Below are 13,173 nucleotides of genomic sequence, written 5' to 3'. Positions count from 1 at the left end.
GGCTCTTGGAACTGAATTTGGGGCCTCGGCAGTAGCAGCAAGTGCTCTTAACTGCTGCACTATCTTTTCAGGCCATATTTTTGGTTTTTTTTTTTTTTTTTTTTTGTGACTGAATCTCAGGTAGCCCAGGCTAGCCTTGGACTTGTTATATAGCCAAGGATAGCCTTGACTCCTTATCTTTCTGCCTAAAATTTCCATTGCTTGGATAACACATTTGTATTATCACACTCTGAAAGTTTTGGCCTTAAAAAAAAAAAAAGGCCAACACCCTCCCCCCAAAAAACAATAATAACAACAAAAACAAACACATAAAAAACCAAAAACCAACCAACCAACCAAAAACAAAAAAAGAAATTCCAAATCCCAACAAGCTGTTAATGAAGGCCACCAAAGCTGAGGGTTAGTAAGGAATGAGTCTACACTTCTTTAGATCTTGTCCAAGTCTGATACTGTTTCACACTTAGTAATTAACTTCAGATTTATTGACACTCTATGCTACTAGAGATTTGCACATACACAGAACACCTTTAATCTCAGCACGTGGGAAGCAGAAGCGGTCAGATCTCTGTGAGTTGGAGAAAAAGAAAATAAAAGCATATATGATCTATTGAAATGTTAATGTCACTTAAAAATTTGGTCAGTCTTCAGCTAGAAAGAAAGCCAGGGAATATCACCTGAAGCCTACAGTACCCACGTCCGTCCGGCTAAAAGAAACAGGTCATCAATACCAGACCTTCTTGTAAATTGCAAATTGCCGTTCTTCTGCCCCCTAATGGTAGACTGCTGAATTGCAGGGAAATCAGAGCGCCTGCACCCTGTCTCCCTGACACACCTCACCCTCTGGGGCAAAGAAACGGTCCCCTCTCCCGGTTGGCCTGCAGTCCCTGAACGACCGACCGGGACCCTGTTTGTCCCGCTACTCCCCGCCTACCCCTCCAGAGCACGTACATCGCACCAGCAGGTTGACCGTCTTCTTGGCTGGGTTGCCTACGTTGTTGGTGGCTGTGCAGTTGTAGTAGCCAGAATCCCGGGCCTGCACTGAAGGGATGCTGAGGGTACCACCCTGAGCCAGAGCACCCAGGGGCAGTGGGCCGGGTCCGTGGGACCAGTGTAGCTGGGGGAGGGGATCGCCGCCCGTCAGCAGACACTGCACTGTCACGTTCTCCCCAGGGTTCACCACCAGAGTTTCATTCACAGACAGCTTCAAGGCTGGAGGGGCTAAGGGGACAAGGCGGTGGGGTCTCAGGAGACTTCCAGGGCTAAAGGAGAGGGAGATGGGGGAACAGAGAAACCTGGGCGGGGTGGGTCAGGGAAGCTCTGGCAGGGACGAGGAAAACCCAGAAATGGATGTTGGGGGTCGGGGGGAGGAGCTGGGCATGGGGTGAGGAGTGAGTCCACTTGGGCGTGGGTGGGGAGGCGCCTGTACCCGTGGTGTTGGTGAGCTGGAAGGTGATAGCCTTGTCTGGGATGCCACACACATTGCGCACGGACACCTGGCAGGTGTAGCTGGCATAGTCTTGGGGCCGCAGGTTCTTCAGCTTCAAGACCTTCGTCTCCCCCTGGGTGGCAGTGGATCACTGGAGTGAGGGACCTGCTTGGGTCTCCTGGGATCCCCCACAATCATTCATCTATCCCAGGCCACAGACAACAAGCAATTCCTATGCTAGTTCTTGCCTTCCCAAGCCTGGCCCATACCATCTTCCCCAGGAAGCCTCCAGCCCCGCCCCCTCCCGCTGAGCTTCCACAGGGCTTCTCTATGGCAGAGGCTGCCCTGGCGCGTAGATGCCAGGGTTAGGTCTAGTTTCTGCCTCTAGGAAGAGGAGTGGGAAGGGAATACCTTTGTAGCTTGTAACCCATACAACATGGGACTGGCCTACAGGCCACATAAGGGGCTGACAGTCACTTTAAAAAGCCTCCCTGGTGAAAAAATGGCTTTGTCACCATCTCCTGGACCTGAGAGGGGCCTTTCCATACAAACTCCTGTGGTATCTGTTCATCAGTATCTCAGTCACAATAGCAGGCACAGACGGCTTGCTTGTCCTTCGGATTTTTTTTTCTTCTATCCAGCCATATTCCAGGGAACAGGTTGTCTTTGGGAGCCCCCTGTCTGGGACTCACTCTGACCTCTGACCTCTCTGCTCTGACTTTTTACCCCAGGCTGTGTGGACTCCAGCCTCCCACCCAGGCACTGAACTGATGAAATCAGGCCAGTCTCCAGACCTCAGCCCCCGGGGATCTCTCCTGGGGTACAGGAGTGTGTGGAGCCAGCTGCCCATCCTGACCTGAGTATAGAGAGGCTCGTAGATGTCAACCCCATTGTCCTGGCTGTGGGACAGGGTGTCGGAGCCCCGCTTCCAGATAAAGCGGGCGGGCGGGTTGGAGCTGACGGTACAGCGTAGAAACACGGTCTTCTCTTGGTAGAAGTTGCCTCGGACGTCGCTCACCGTCTGATGCACCGTCAGCACAGGCTCATCCAAGTCTGTAAAGACACCAGCCCTAAGTCAAAACGAGGTGACCATGGTGGTGGGGAGAGGGAGGCTCAGGCTCCTTGAAGCCCTTGGGGAGAGCAGAGCTACTTTCAATGGACACAGGAAGCCAATGCCTGCCTTTGGCTCTGCAAGCTTAACCAGGCCATTAGAGGCAGGGACTGGATCCAATGAATTCCCAGACTTCCTGTCAGCTGTGCCCTGCCCCCAAGGACCTGTGTAGGGCCTCTAACTCTACACGTTTTATAGGATGGAACAGGTAGCTATAGTCTGGGAACAAGCTGAAAGCAAGTTTAAACTCCCTCATTGTCTGTAAGTGGGTTGTGTGACCTACCTAAGTTCCTTTTCCCTCTTGGCCTCAGTTTTTTTCATTGACAACCAGAGTAGCCTTCAGCTCTGTTTAAACCATATGGAGGTTTTTTTGTTTGTTGTTGATTTTTTGTTTTTGTGGTTTGAGACAGGGTCTCACATATCCCAGGCTGGCTTGGAACTCACTATGCAGCGGAGGCTGAACTTTTGATCCTCCAAGCCTCTACCACCCACGCTTGGCTTTTACAGATGTCTACCACCACACGCAGTTTGTGCAGTGCCGGGGATCAAACCTATCACCTTTTGCATGCTGAGCAAGCACCCTACCAACTAAGCCACATATGAACTGGAGTTTCTTTTCAACACTGATGCCTAGAACTCCTCCTGGGTGGTGATCGTCTCTGAGGTGTTGTTTGCTGGAAGAGAGTACGTCAGGGAATTACCTAGCAGGCATGTCTGACATTTTGACAGTGGGACACGATGCTCTGATCCAGAAAGCTCATGGCTGAGAACTGTGTGATCAGATTCCAAAAGCCAAACAAACTAACAAACAAAAACCACAAATGAATCTCAATGTTTTCAGTGAGCTTACTGTTCTGTGCCAGGCAGCATTTACAGCCTTTTTAGGGTGCATGTTGCCTCCAGACCACAGGTTGCACCCACCCTAGCCTAGCTCCTTGAAAACAAACTACATCTAAAAACTGGTGGTGCTTACACGCGTGTGCAAATGTAAACAATTGTTGAACGATAGCTTAAGGCATCCTTGACGTCTGGCCACGTTCTCTGTCACTCACCTAAGACCTTCTGGAAACAGCCCAGGCATGAGGATAGGAGAGATGGCTCAGTCTGCTAAAGCACCTGCCACCAAGCCCTAATGGCAGAAGTTTGATCCCCAAGACCCAGGACACAGAAGGAGAGAGCTCCTTCAAGTTGTCTTGTGACACACACCCCCATACTACATAAATAAATAAAAATTTAAACTTTCCTCAGAGAGTCTAGTATACAGCTCAGGCTGTGTCTGGGGGAGTCTATAGTTTCACAGGGTAGTAGGGAGCAGAATCCCAGAACTGTCCTTGTGTCCTTAACTCTCACAGAAGTCTGTCCCCACTCTGTGGTGTGGTTGGAAACAAGACTGGGGTACCTCGCTTTTTCTTCATCTGAGGTCCACGAGAGGACATGGAAATGCAGAAAAGGTTTAGGGAGATACAGAGTGGAGGGACGGCACGCTGTTGACCATTCCCAATGAGGTCTTTCCAGTCCTTCCTTACCTGGCCACTTCTCCATCCTATCCCTTCCCCACCCTTGAGGGTTCCGGAGCCCTGGAAGGGCACGGCCCATCAGGGTCCAGAGCCTCGAGGGCCCTCAACTCACACTGCACGTCCACGCGGATGGACTTGATGGCCGGTACGCCCACTCCGTTCTCCGCCTTGCAGTAGTAGCGGCCTCCCTGCGTGCGTGCGATGCGCTCGATCCGCAGTGTCTCGTTGAACACCGACGTCTCCTGGAATTTATCGGACGCGCTGCCGGCAGTTTTGGTCCACCGCACCTAGGTGGGCATTCACCACACTGAGGCTGAAGGCCCTGCCTGCGCAGGCATCTCCTGCCTGCTCCATGCTCTCCAGGATACAGGAGAGGGTGGACCCAAGTCTGACCCCATGACCCCTTAGAATGCTACAGTGATAAGATCCGAAGGGCAGAGGTTAAAGGTCAGAGGGAAGAGGCTCTCAGGAGTCGAGGCAGAGCTGTGGGTCGGTCTGTCAGGACATGTATGGGACTTGAGCGAGCCTCTCGTGCCAGCTAAGTTGCCTAGGGTTAAGGGAAGTTTGGGCAAGCATATACCTAGTGTTAGGAAGATGGCTAACTGAGTGTGTGTCGACCTGCCTGTTAGCTTAGTGATCGCATAGCTGACTCAGTCCTCAGCTTCACACTCCTGGATGTGAAAGAACGCTGCTGGAAGCCAGTATCAAAGATGGCTTAATGAGCTTCACTCTCTTCTGTAGGCCCCGCCCACTGTTCTACCGTGGGTCTGTGTGGCCAATAGACTTCAGCAGGGGAGAGCCTGGACTAGGATAGGAAACTGATTTCCATCGTAGCCTTGATCAGGAGAAAGCCAGCTCTCTTGCCCTAAGCAGTCATGTGGAGAAGAGCCTAGGAGAAGCTACAGCCTCAGGCCACCATCAACTACTTCTCTCTGAAGAGAGTTCTTCAGCCCCACTCCTCCTGGGATGATTGACACCCAACTGCAGCCTTTTTGAGAGCGCCTGCGTCAGAATCTGCCGGCTGCTGGATTCCTGCCACCCGGCACTCGGAGACAGGAAGTGTTCCGGGACTCAAGCCCCTGCATTTTGAAGTATTTGCCAGCCAACAATAACTAATATAGCATAATGTCTACTTTGCGAGTTACAAGGCTTAGGGAGGGAAGCACTTAAATGTGGTGCCTCAAACGCATTAGTCAGTCAACGGTTTCTATTATTAATAGCGCTCTTGGTAATTGTTGAGGATTTACCTCTATTTCCCTATGTGGGTTTTAACATACTATTCAAAACTTGGGTTTTGTGCTTTGTTTTGGTTTTTTGGTTTTCCTTTTCCCGGGTTGTTTTCAAATGCTATGTAGCTAGCTGACAGGTAGCATTGAATTTCCTGTTCTTCTGCCCCCACCCCACCCCCCCATCTCCACAGTGGCTGGTATTCCATGAGTGTAGCACCAGGTCTGTTCATACAGAGTTGGGGCCAAATCCAGGGGTCCGTGCATGTTCGTTTCTTCTAAGTGAACTACATCCTCAGAACCCTTTTCACGATTTCCATTGTTCCTCCAGACTTGTGGTTAATGTCCTTCACTCTAGCACCCAATTCACTAATTTTCTCTTTGGCTATCTCTGAGGTATTAAAGCCACTAAAAAAAAAAAAAATACTGTACTGCTTTCATTTCTGTTTGCTCTTCCCTCCCTCCAACCTCCCCCCACCCCCGTACCAAACTGATCAAGACATAGGGCAAGGTTCTGCTCCCTGATACCCTGCTGTGACCCCGGGAGCAGGCTTCTGCCCACTTCACTGGCAGAAGCTCTTGGGCATCCACTTCAGCTTAGTGGATGGACCTGCAGCCCTTCTGTGGTTTGGATGTGCGGTATCCCCGGAAGGTTCATCTGTTCAAGGCTTTGTTGCTAGCCAGCGGGCTTTGAGGAGGTGGACCACTGATGGGCTCAGATCTGCTGGCGTGGAGATTGTGAAAACCAGAAAGTGGGAACTAGTTTGAAGAAGTTTGCCACAATAGAGGCATGCTTTGGGAGATGTTTGAAATCCTGAGATAAAAGTCTACTTTTTGTCCCCACAGCAATGGAGACACTGCCTCCCGTGGGCTTCAGCCTTACTGCTCTGTGTATATGGCCGGCTCCACCTCCTGCTGAGCTGTGCACAGCCCCAGACACCTCAGCTTCTGCTCACTGACGCTGGCACCCAGGGGGTCCGGGTGGGGGGATCCTTCAACTCTCAATTCATTTGATATTAGTTGACTTAAAATCCCACTAACCTGAGACATCAACGGCTGGGCTGTCCTAGGTGTCTCTTGATAGCTTTATCACAGACTGACACCTGACAGCTTTAAAACTGTCCCCCAACCCCAACCCAGCAAATGTTTTCTTCCTCTGTCCAGCAAGGGACAATGACTTTTCTCTGTCTCTCCCATACTCCAGGGAAAGGTGGCTTTTAACTCTCTCCTCATTCTCAGAGGGGCCTTTTTTTTTGCCCTAGTAATTAACTAGGGACTAATTGCCTTTCGTATCTATAACTTTTCCTTAGATTTAAAGAGCCCAGAACATTCAGGGGGTGTAAAGAGAACACCGCCTGCGTATCAGAAATTCGGAACACCCAAAGTCTGTGACCACCCTGAGGACTACTTGACTCCTGTCTATCAGTCCGTTCTGCCCCTCCCCCACCCCACTCCCTACATAAGCACCCACCACCTGTTGGAGATGTTCCTTTTATTTTCCAAACAGGGTCTCCAATAGCCCAGGCTGGCCCTAAACTTGATATATAGCTGAGGATGACTTTGAACTCTAGACCCCTCGGACTTCATCTCCAAAGTGCTGGGACGACAGGTGTGCATCACCAAGCCTTATTTTGATATGGAAGGATGCTGCAGAGCACATGTCAGACAGGTGCTCCTTCTGCCGAGCAACGCCCCTAGCCCTCTGCCTTTCCAGCTTGCTAGCTCTCTAAATCACTCTTCCTCCCTGAACAACAACTTGCCCTAAAGTCCCTGGATTGCTTGAGTGGGCAGCAAAAAAACTTGGGTTTGTGGCTTCCCATTCTGTGTAGGTTTCTTCCGCGTCTCAGACCATAGCATGCTCACACCCTTGCTTCTTGTTTGGATTGACAAGCTCTGTGTCCACTCAGTTCTCCATCCTGACCTCGGCATGGGTCTTCAGGCTCTGTCCTTGCCCCCCTGATCCCCAGTTTCATCCTTGACACCCACTGCTGTGTTTGGAACATGACAGATGCTCACTGTCACTGTAAGGAAGCAAGCAGGAAAGGGAACATCTGGAGAGAGGATATCTCAGTGACAGAAGTGGAGCATGCTGGGAATGCTGGAGGCCCATATGGCCAGGACATGGGTGTGCAGGGGTAAGTGGGGCCAGGATACAGAAAGTCTGCAGTTGCACCCCAGGGGCTTAAGCAAAGCTGGTAAACAATGGGGAGCCACTGGTTGTTACTAAGTGGAGAGGATGAGGTAACGACCAAGCAGACTTGGGGGTGATCATTCCAACGGAATAAAGGGAAGGGAACAAGCAAAGCGTCTGGGAGATCAATTCCAATCTACCTCAGCGGGACCAGGACCAGGGACAGGGCTGAAGAGCTGAGCTGATGAAGAAGAGACCCAAATGAGACACAAAAGGTCAGAGTCTGGCCAGCTGTGGGGGAGATAGGGCAGAGGCAAACACGCAAGCTTCTCTGACAGCGTGAACAATGAAGTTATTAATGGAAACAGGAAGACAGAGGACGCTTACCCAGCATGCTTAGCGTGCACCGGACCCTGGGTTCGATCCCCAGCACTGCATAAACCGGGCGTACGCTACACAAAGTTCGTTGTCTAGAGGGTCACAATGTAAGTCCAAGCAGGAAGGCGAAGATTCAAAGTTATCCTTGGCTAGGTAGCAATTTGAGGCCCTGCCTGGGTGACATGAGACCCTGTCGCCCAGCCAAGGCCACCGGTGGGTACATACGGGACATATACACAGATGGTGGGTATAGCCTAGCAGTCTCCTCATCAGCCTCACCAGCCATATCCCTGCCATCTCGTGTGACACACAGATTTCCGGAAATGCAGCTGCACCGTCTTCAATGCCAGGCAAACCTTTGACCGGGATTGAGCTGTGTTGAAGGCTTTAGGTGGAAGAAATCTTCAGGGGCTTCCTCGTGCAGCTGCTTATCTCAAAGCCGAAGCTATGGAAGCTGTCTCAGTTCCCCCAAATTATCAAGGGGGAAGAAAAGGATTCTGTATTTCAATGTCCTTCCTAGAATCCAACTGCCACCTTTTTTTTCCCCTGCTATTCAAGTATTAAAGGTCACAGCTGCTTGCCAGGCAGCGGATTCCTCCAGTCCTCCTCCCTCCCTGCCTTCTCCCTCAGCAATAGCCACCTCCTGCCCAAACCTGAGCACTTGATCTATGACAAAACTCATCTGGCATTTCCAGACACTTGTCTTCTGTCCCCTTTCTAATTGCTTTGCGTCTTTGAACTGCCAGAGTTTGCTCTGACCTGCCAAAAGACCGAAGTGCTGCCTGTATTATCCGTGCAGCTCCTGACCCAAAGAGGAGGGCAGTGTGCCAAGCTGCAGAGGGCACGGCTTCTAGACTCAAACTCTGCTTCCGATTCCTTAAGTGCTGTGGGACCTTGGGAGTTTGTCCGGCATCCCAGGGCCTTACTTTCTCTTAGCTGTAAAATGGGTCCTTTGGAGGAGTCAAAGAGAGAGAGAGAGAGACAGAGAAAGAGAGACAGAGACAGAAAGAGACAGTCAGAGACAAAGACAAAGAGACAGAGACAGACAGAGAGACAGAGACAAAGACAGAGAGACAGAGTGACAGACAGGGAGACAGAGAGATAGACAGAGACAGAGAGACAGACAGAGACAGAGAAACAGAGAGAGAAGAACAGTCAAGGGGCCTCCTTGGCATACAGTCCACCCTCTAGCATTCCTTGAGGGTGTGTATAAAGATGTATCTGCTCCACACAGTTGAGGAGTGGAGTGTAACAGAGCAACTCGTATTCCATTTTCCTCTCGGCTATCAATGTGCTCAGGTGATGGCACCCTCAGCATCCAACACTTCCCTGAAGAGTTAATTTCCAGGCTAGTCATCTGGTCCCAGTCTTTCCTATCCTGCCACATCACTTGCTGTGAAGTGTAAACCTCTAGCTCCTGCTTCCTCTCAAACTCTGATCCCAGGCAGAGCGTGGCAGTGTGGAGCATGGTCAGGATAGGAGCCCAGCAAGGCCAAGGCTCATCTTACCTGGGGCCGAGGGTGTCCAGTGACCAGGCACTGCAGCACCAGGGTGTCGCTCTCCCGGATGGTGTAGACCCGTTCACTGATGCCATCCTCCTTCACCACGCAGGCCTGTCCCGCGTGCACGATCTGGGCCTGGGCTGGAGCTTTGGAGAGAGGACAGAGGAGGGTAGGGAGGACTCACAGAGTCAGGAGCTCTGAGGGTGTCTGGGGGAGAGTCCAGACTGACTTCCCAGACTTCACCGGCATTGGGCCAGAACTGACTCTTTCTGAGTCTCAGGCCAGAATCAGGAGACCTCTGGATTTGGGAATAAATGGTACCATATGTGTTCTCCAGTGAGGGACAAGTACAAGGGGCGGGGACAGGGGTGTTTCACATACTCCGCTGTAATAGGCACAGCAGAAATACAGAGATTCTAAAAAGACACCGTGTCTTTTCATCTAAACCATCACACTATTAAAACAAAGAATGGAAATTTCCTCCAGGAATCTCACAGGAAGAGGAAAAGGACCAGCCAGAAGAGGACCTTGTCTCCCGGGAAGAGATTTCACACAGTTCCTACAATGTATCAGACCACCTTACAGGAAGAGACCCATGCCCAGACAACTATGGGTCAACAGTGGGCGAGACCACACCTTGACAGTGTCCACATCCTTGGTCTCTGTTTAAACTTTGATCTCATTTCAGGACCCCTAAAGATGGCCTTGGGACTTCACTGGATCTCTGTCCCTCTTCCCAACGTGGCCATGCTGAGTAAAACCTTTTCTGCATTCTACTATCAATATGTCCCTTTTAATTGGCTTATTGAGGACAGTGGCCAGACAGGACTTGGGACACACTAACACAATGACACTGTAGGCTGGGTAGTAGCCAGTAGCTCTGTTAGCTTGGCTTCACCGTCTTGGTGGCTGCAAGTCTTGGCTGCTCTTGGTGCCACACCCAGCTCCACAATTTGGCGGCTGTGCCCATCCCCCTCTGCAGCTAATGGCTCACAACACTCAGGTGACCCAGTTCCCAGCACACACGTGCGCATGCGCACACGCAGAGGGCGGGCTGGCCATGGCTGCTCAGGCTCTCGGGCTCCCCCTAGGGACAGGTTAAGCCTAGCCGTCTTAAACTCCATCTTTGCTTGGCTGCCCACCTCAGTTGCTCTTGAGGCCGAATACCTAGTAGATCGCATGCCTACACCGGCCTCTCAGCCTTTGCTTTTTCAATTGCAGTGTGTGTGTGTGTGTGTGTGTGTGTGTGTGTGTGTGTGTGTGTGTGTGTGTGTGTTTGAGTGTGTATGAGTATGTATGTGAAGGTGTGTGCATGCATGTGTGTGTCTCTTAAGTGAGCCCAGATCTTTCTCAGACAGTTAACTAGCCGGCCAGCTTGCTTGAGGCTGGCACGCCCACCTGGTGTTTACATGGGTTCTGAGGATCCGATTCCTGTCTTACACCGTAAGCAAGTGCTTTATGCACTAAGTCGCTTCCCCAACCCTTGCAGTCCCTGCTTTTAGAGAAGGCAATTCAGCCCAGCCCCTTCCCGGCCTCTCTCCCAGAGCGAACCCATCTGTTTATGTTGTCCCAAGCTGTGTGTAGCTTCTCCTCCAAGGGACAGAAGTTTTAGTGGAATATTAGGAGACCTCAGAAGACTGTCCAAAGTCTTCTTCCACTCTTCCACCCAGGGTCCAAAGGGGTAAGCCGAGGGTTTGTCTCCGGGAGCACAAGGGGAAACTGAGACTATTCCCATCCTCCTAACCCACCAGTGCCTGGGCTCTGGAAAGGTGGGAAAGGGCCAGCTTCATATCTGCTTGCTCACTACGGAGTACAAGGGTAGGGAGAACAGATACAAAGCAGACGGGGTGAGGAGCATCCCCTCTGTGGGCCTTCCAGTATCCAGAGTGTCCACACACCAGAATGAGTCTGTCAGGTGCAGGGTGGTGGTCCAGAGGCCTCGACTTGGTCCCCACGCAAGACCCCATGTTGAGAAGGAGTCATTTCACAAGGATTCTTGGGAGGAGAGAGTAGTAGCTGCCGCAGGGGGATCCTGGGAGGCTCCGAGGAAGAGCTGTATTTACCTCAGACTTCAAAGCACAAAGAAGACCCATGCCAGTGGCCGGAAGTGAGTCCCACATCAAATGTCATCCAAGAAGAATGGTGGTGACATCTGGGCCTTAGTTTATCTGTCTCTGAAATGGGGATGCAGCCAGCTCCTAGATCTTACATGGTGAGGACATGAACATGAGTGAAAAATAGGACTGCCATGGGTTCAAAAGACATGCCCGCCATCAACACTGATGGGACAGATCTAACCAGAGCACTGTCCCCAAAGGCCATCAGCCAGTAGGCCAAAAAATTGAAAGAGGGTCTCACCAAGCCCAGGCTGACTTCTCTGTAGCAAGGATGGACTTGAACTCCTGATACTTCCACTTGCACCTTCTTAGTGCTTGGATAATAGGTACGTGCCATCCGTCCCAGATAGGCTGGAGAAACCTGAGGTACAGCCACTAGACACGACACTGGCAAACTGTATGGCTGTCACAAAACAATGAACCTGGGTTGAGCATTTAAAAGATAAGCTGTGTGTCTTTGGGCAATTGGAGTCACCTCTCTGAGTTTCCCCTCCTAGAGGAGGAAAATGGATTGATGATCTCGGAGGTCTTTTCAGCTTGCTATTGATTTTGTAATCAGCGTGTGTGCCAGTGTCTGTGTAAAACGCACACCGCATTCCAGGGAGTGGGCCAGTCGCTGTCACCGTGCCATAAAAATGCGAGGACGTCAACCATACACATAAGAGATAGGCATCTTTGGCCCGGGTCCCCAGGAAACCTCATCAAGCAACAAGCTACCGAGAGATGTCATGCATGCTGGTTGCTGATAAGACCAGGAGGCTGTATGGATGTCTGCAGGAAGCCCGCGGTGCCTCTTGACAAGGAAGACATCGGTTGAACAGGCTTCAGTGGGAGATAAGCTATGATCTTGGACGCAGTGGCTTGCCCACAGCAAGGCAGTGTTGTAATGACAGGGGTTTTGGTGACTGATAAGAAATGAGGGAAAAGAGTTACAAAGCTGCACACATTCAGGGCACAGTGAGCCTGGGACAGAGTGTGGGGCCCCCGGCCAGCAGACACAAGCAGAGCCTGTAGCTTCCTCGCTGAAGGTGGGCAGGGAGCAGCCATCGTGGATGACATCATTAAGATGGCCCGCCTCCCTCTGCCAACATTAGCTATTGAGATCTGAGTCTAATATGGTAGAGTACACTGGACGAGATCTGGGCGTATAAATGCTAAACAGACGTGTTTCCCATGATGCCATAGTTCTTCTCTTGGGGATGGATACAACAGGGATGAGCTCTCGTGGCAATCAGACAACAGGTCCAAGCATCTCCCCGAGGGGCTGGAGAGATGTCTCAGTGGTTAAAAGCACGAAGTCTCTTGCAGAGGACCTGAGTCCAGTTCCCAGAATTACATGCATATATTTCCCCCCTAAACACACATACCCCTAACTACAAATAAACCCCTTAAAAAAAAAAAAGAACCATCTGAGTGGCTTTTCTTCTTATAACAACAACAACAACAAAATCTTATAATCAAGTCCTGAGCCTGGCAAGAGTGGTAATGGGGAAGCCAGTGTGGTGACATGTGTTTGTATAGAGGAATGGGAAGGCAGAGACAGGCAAAGCCTTGTGAGTTTGAGGCCAGCCTGGTCTACATAGTAAGTTCTATGACAGCCAAGGCTACACAAAGAGACTCTGTCTGAAAACAAAAGCAAAAACAAAAACACGGGGCTGGAGAGTTGGCTCAGCAGTTAAGAGCACTGACTGCTCTTCCAGAGGTCCTGAGTTCAATTCCCAGCAACCACATGGTGGCTCACGACCATCTGTAATGGGATCTGATG

At 51.0% G+C, this 13,173-nt stretch overlaps 1 protein-coding gene across 2 annotated transcripts in view; it reads right to left on the bottom strand.

The window, feature by feature from the left end:
• The window catches only part of Mdga1 (MAM domain containing glycosylphosphatidylinositol anchor 1), a 62,581-nt gene that overhangs the window by 21,481 nt on the left and 27,927 nt on the right, over window positions 1–13,173 (bottom strand). For both annotated transcript variants that reach the window (XM_076917146.1, XM_034524870.2), the window contains exons 2-6: window positions 9,298–9,437; window positions 4,167–4,341; window positions 2,283–2,479; window positions 1,427–1,559; window positions 949–1,218 (exon numbers count right to left, since the gene is read on the bottom strand). In XM_076917146.1, the coding sequence (XP_076773261.1) occupies window positions 949–1,218; window positions 1,427–1,559; window positions 2,283–2,479; window positions 4,167–4,341; window positions 9,298–9,437 (915 nt within the window). The remainder of the gene's footprint in view (window positions 1–948; window positions 1,219–1,426; window positions 1,560–2,282; window positions 2,480–4,166; window positions 4,342–9,297; window positions 9,438–13,173) is intronic.

This window comes from Arvicanthis niloticus, chromosome 20 (genome assembly GCF_011762505.2).
Source record: "Arvicanthis niloticus isolate mArvNil1 chromosome 20, mArvNil1.pat.X, whole genome shotgun sequence".
In the NCBI taxonomy this organism is placed as follows: Eukaryota; Metazoa; Chordata; class Mammalia; order Rodentia; family Muridae; genus Arvicanthis; species Arvicanthis niloticus.
Note: the sequence above shows the minus strand (reverse complement) of the source record. Positions and strands in the feature narration are given on the sequence as shown.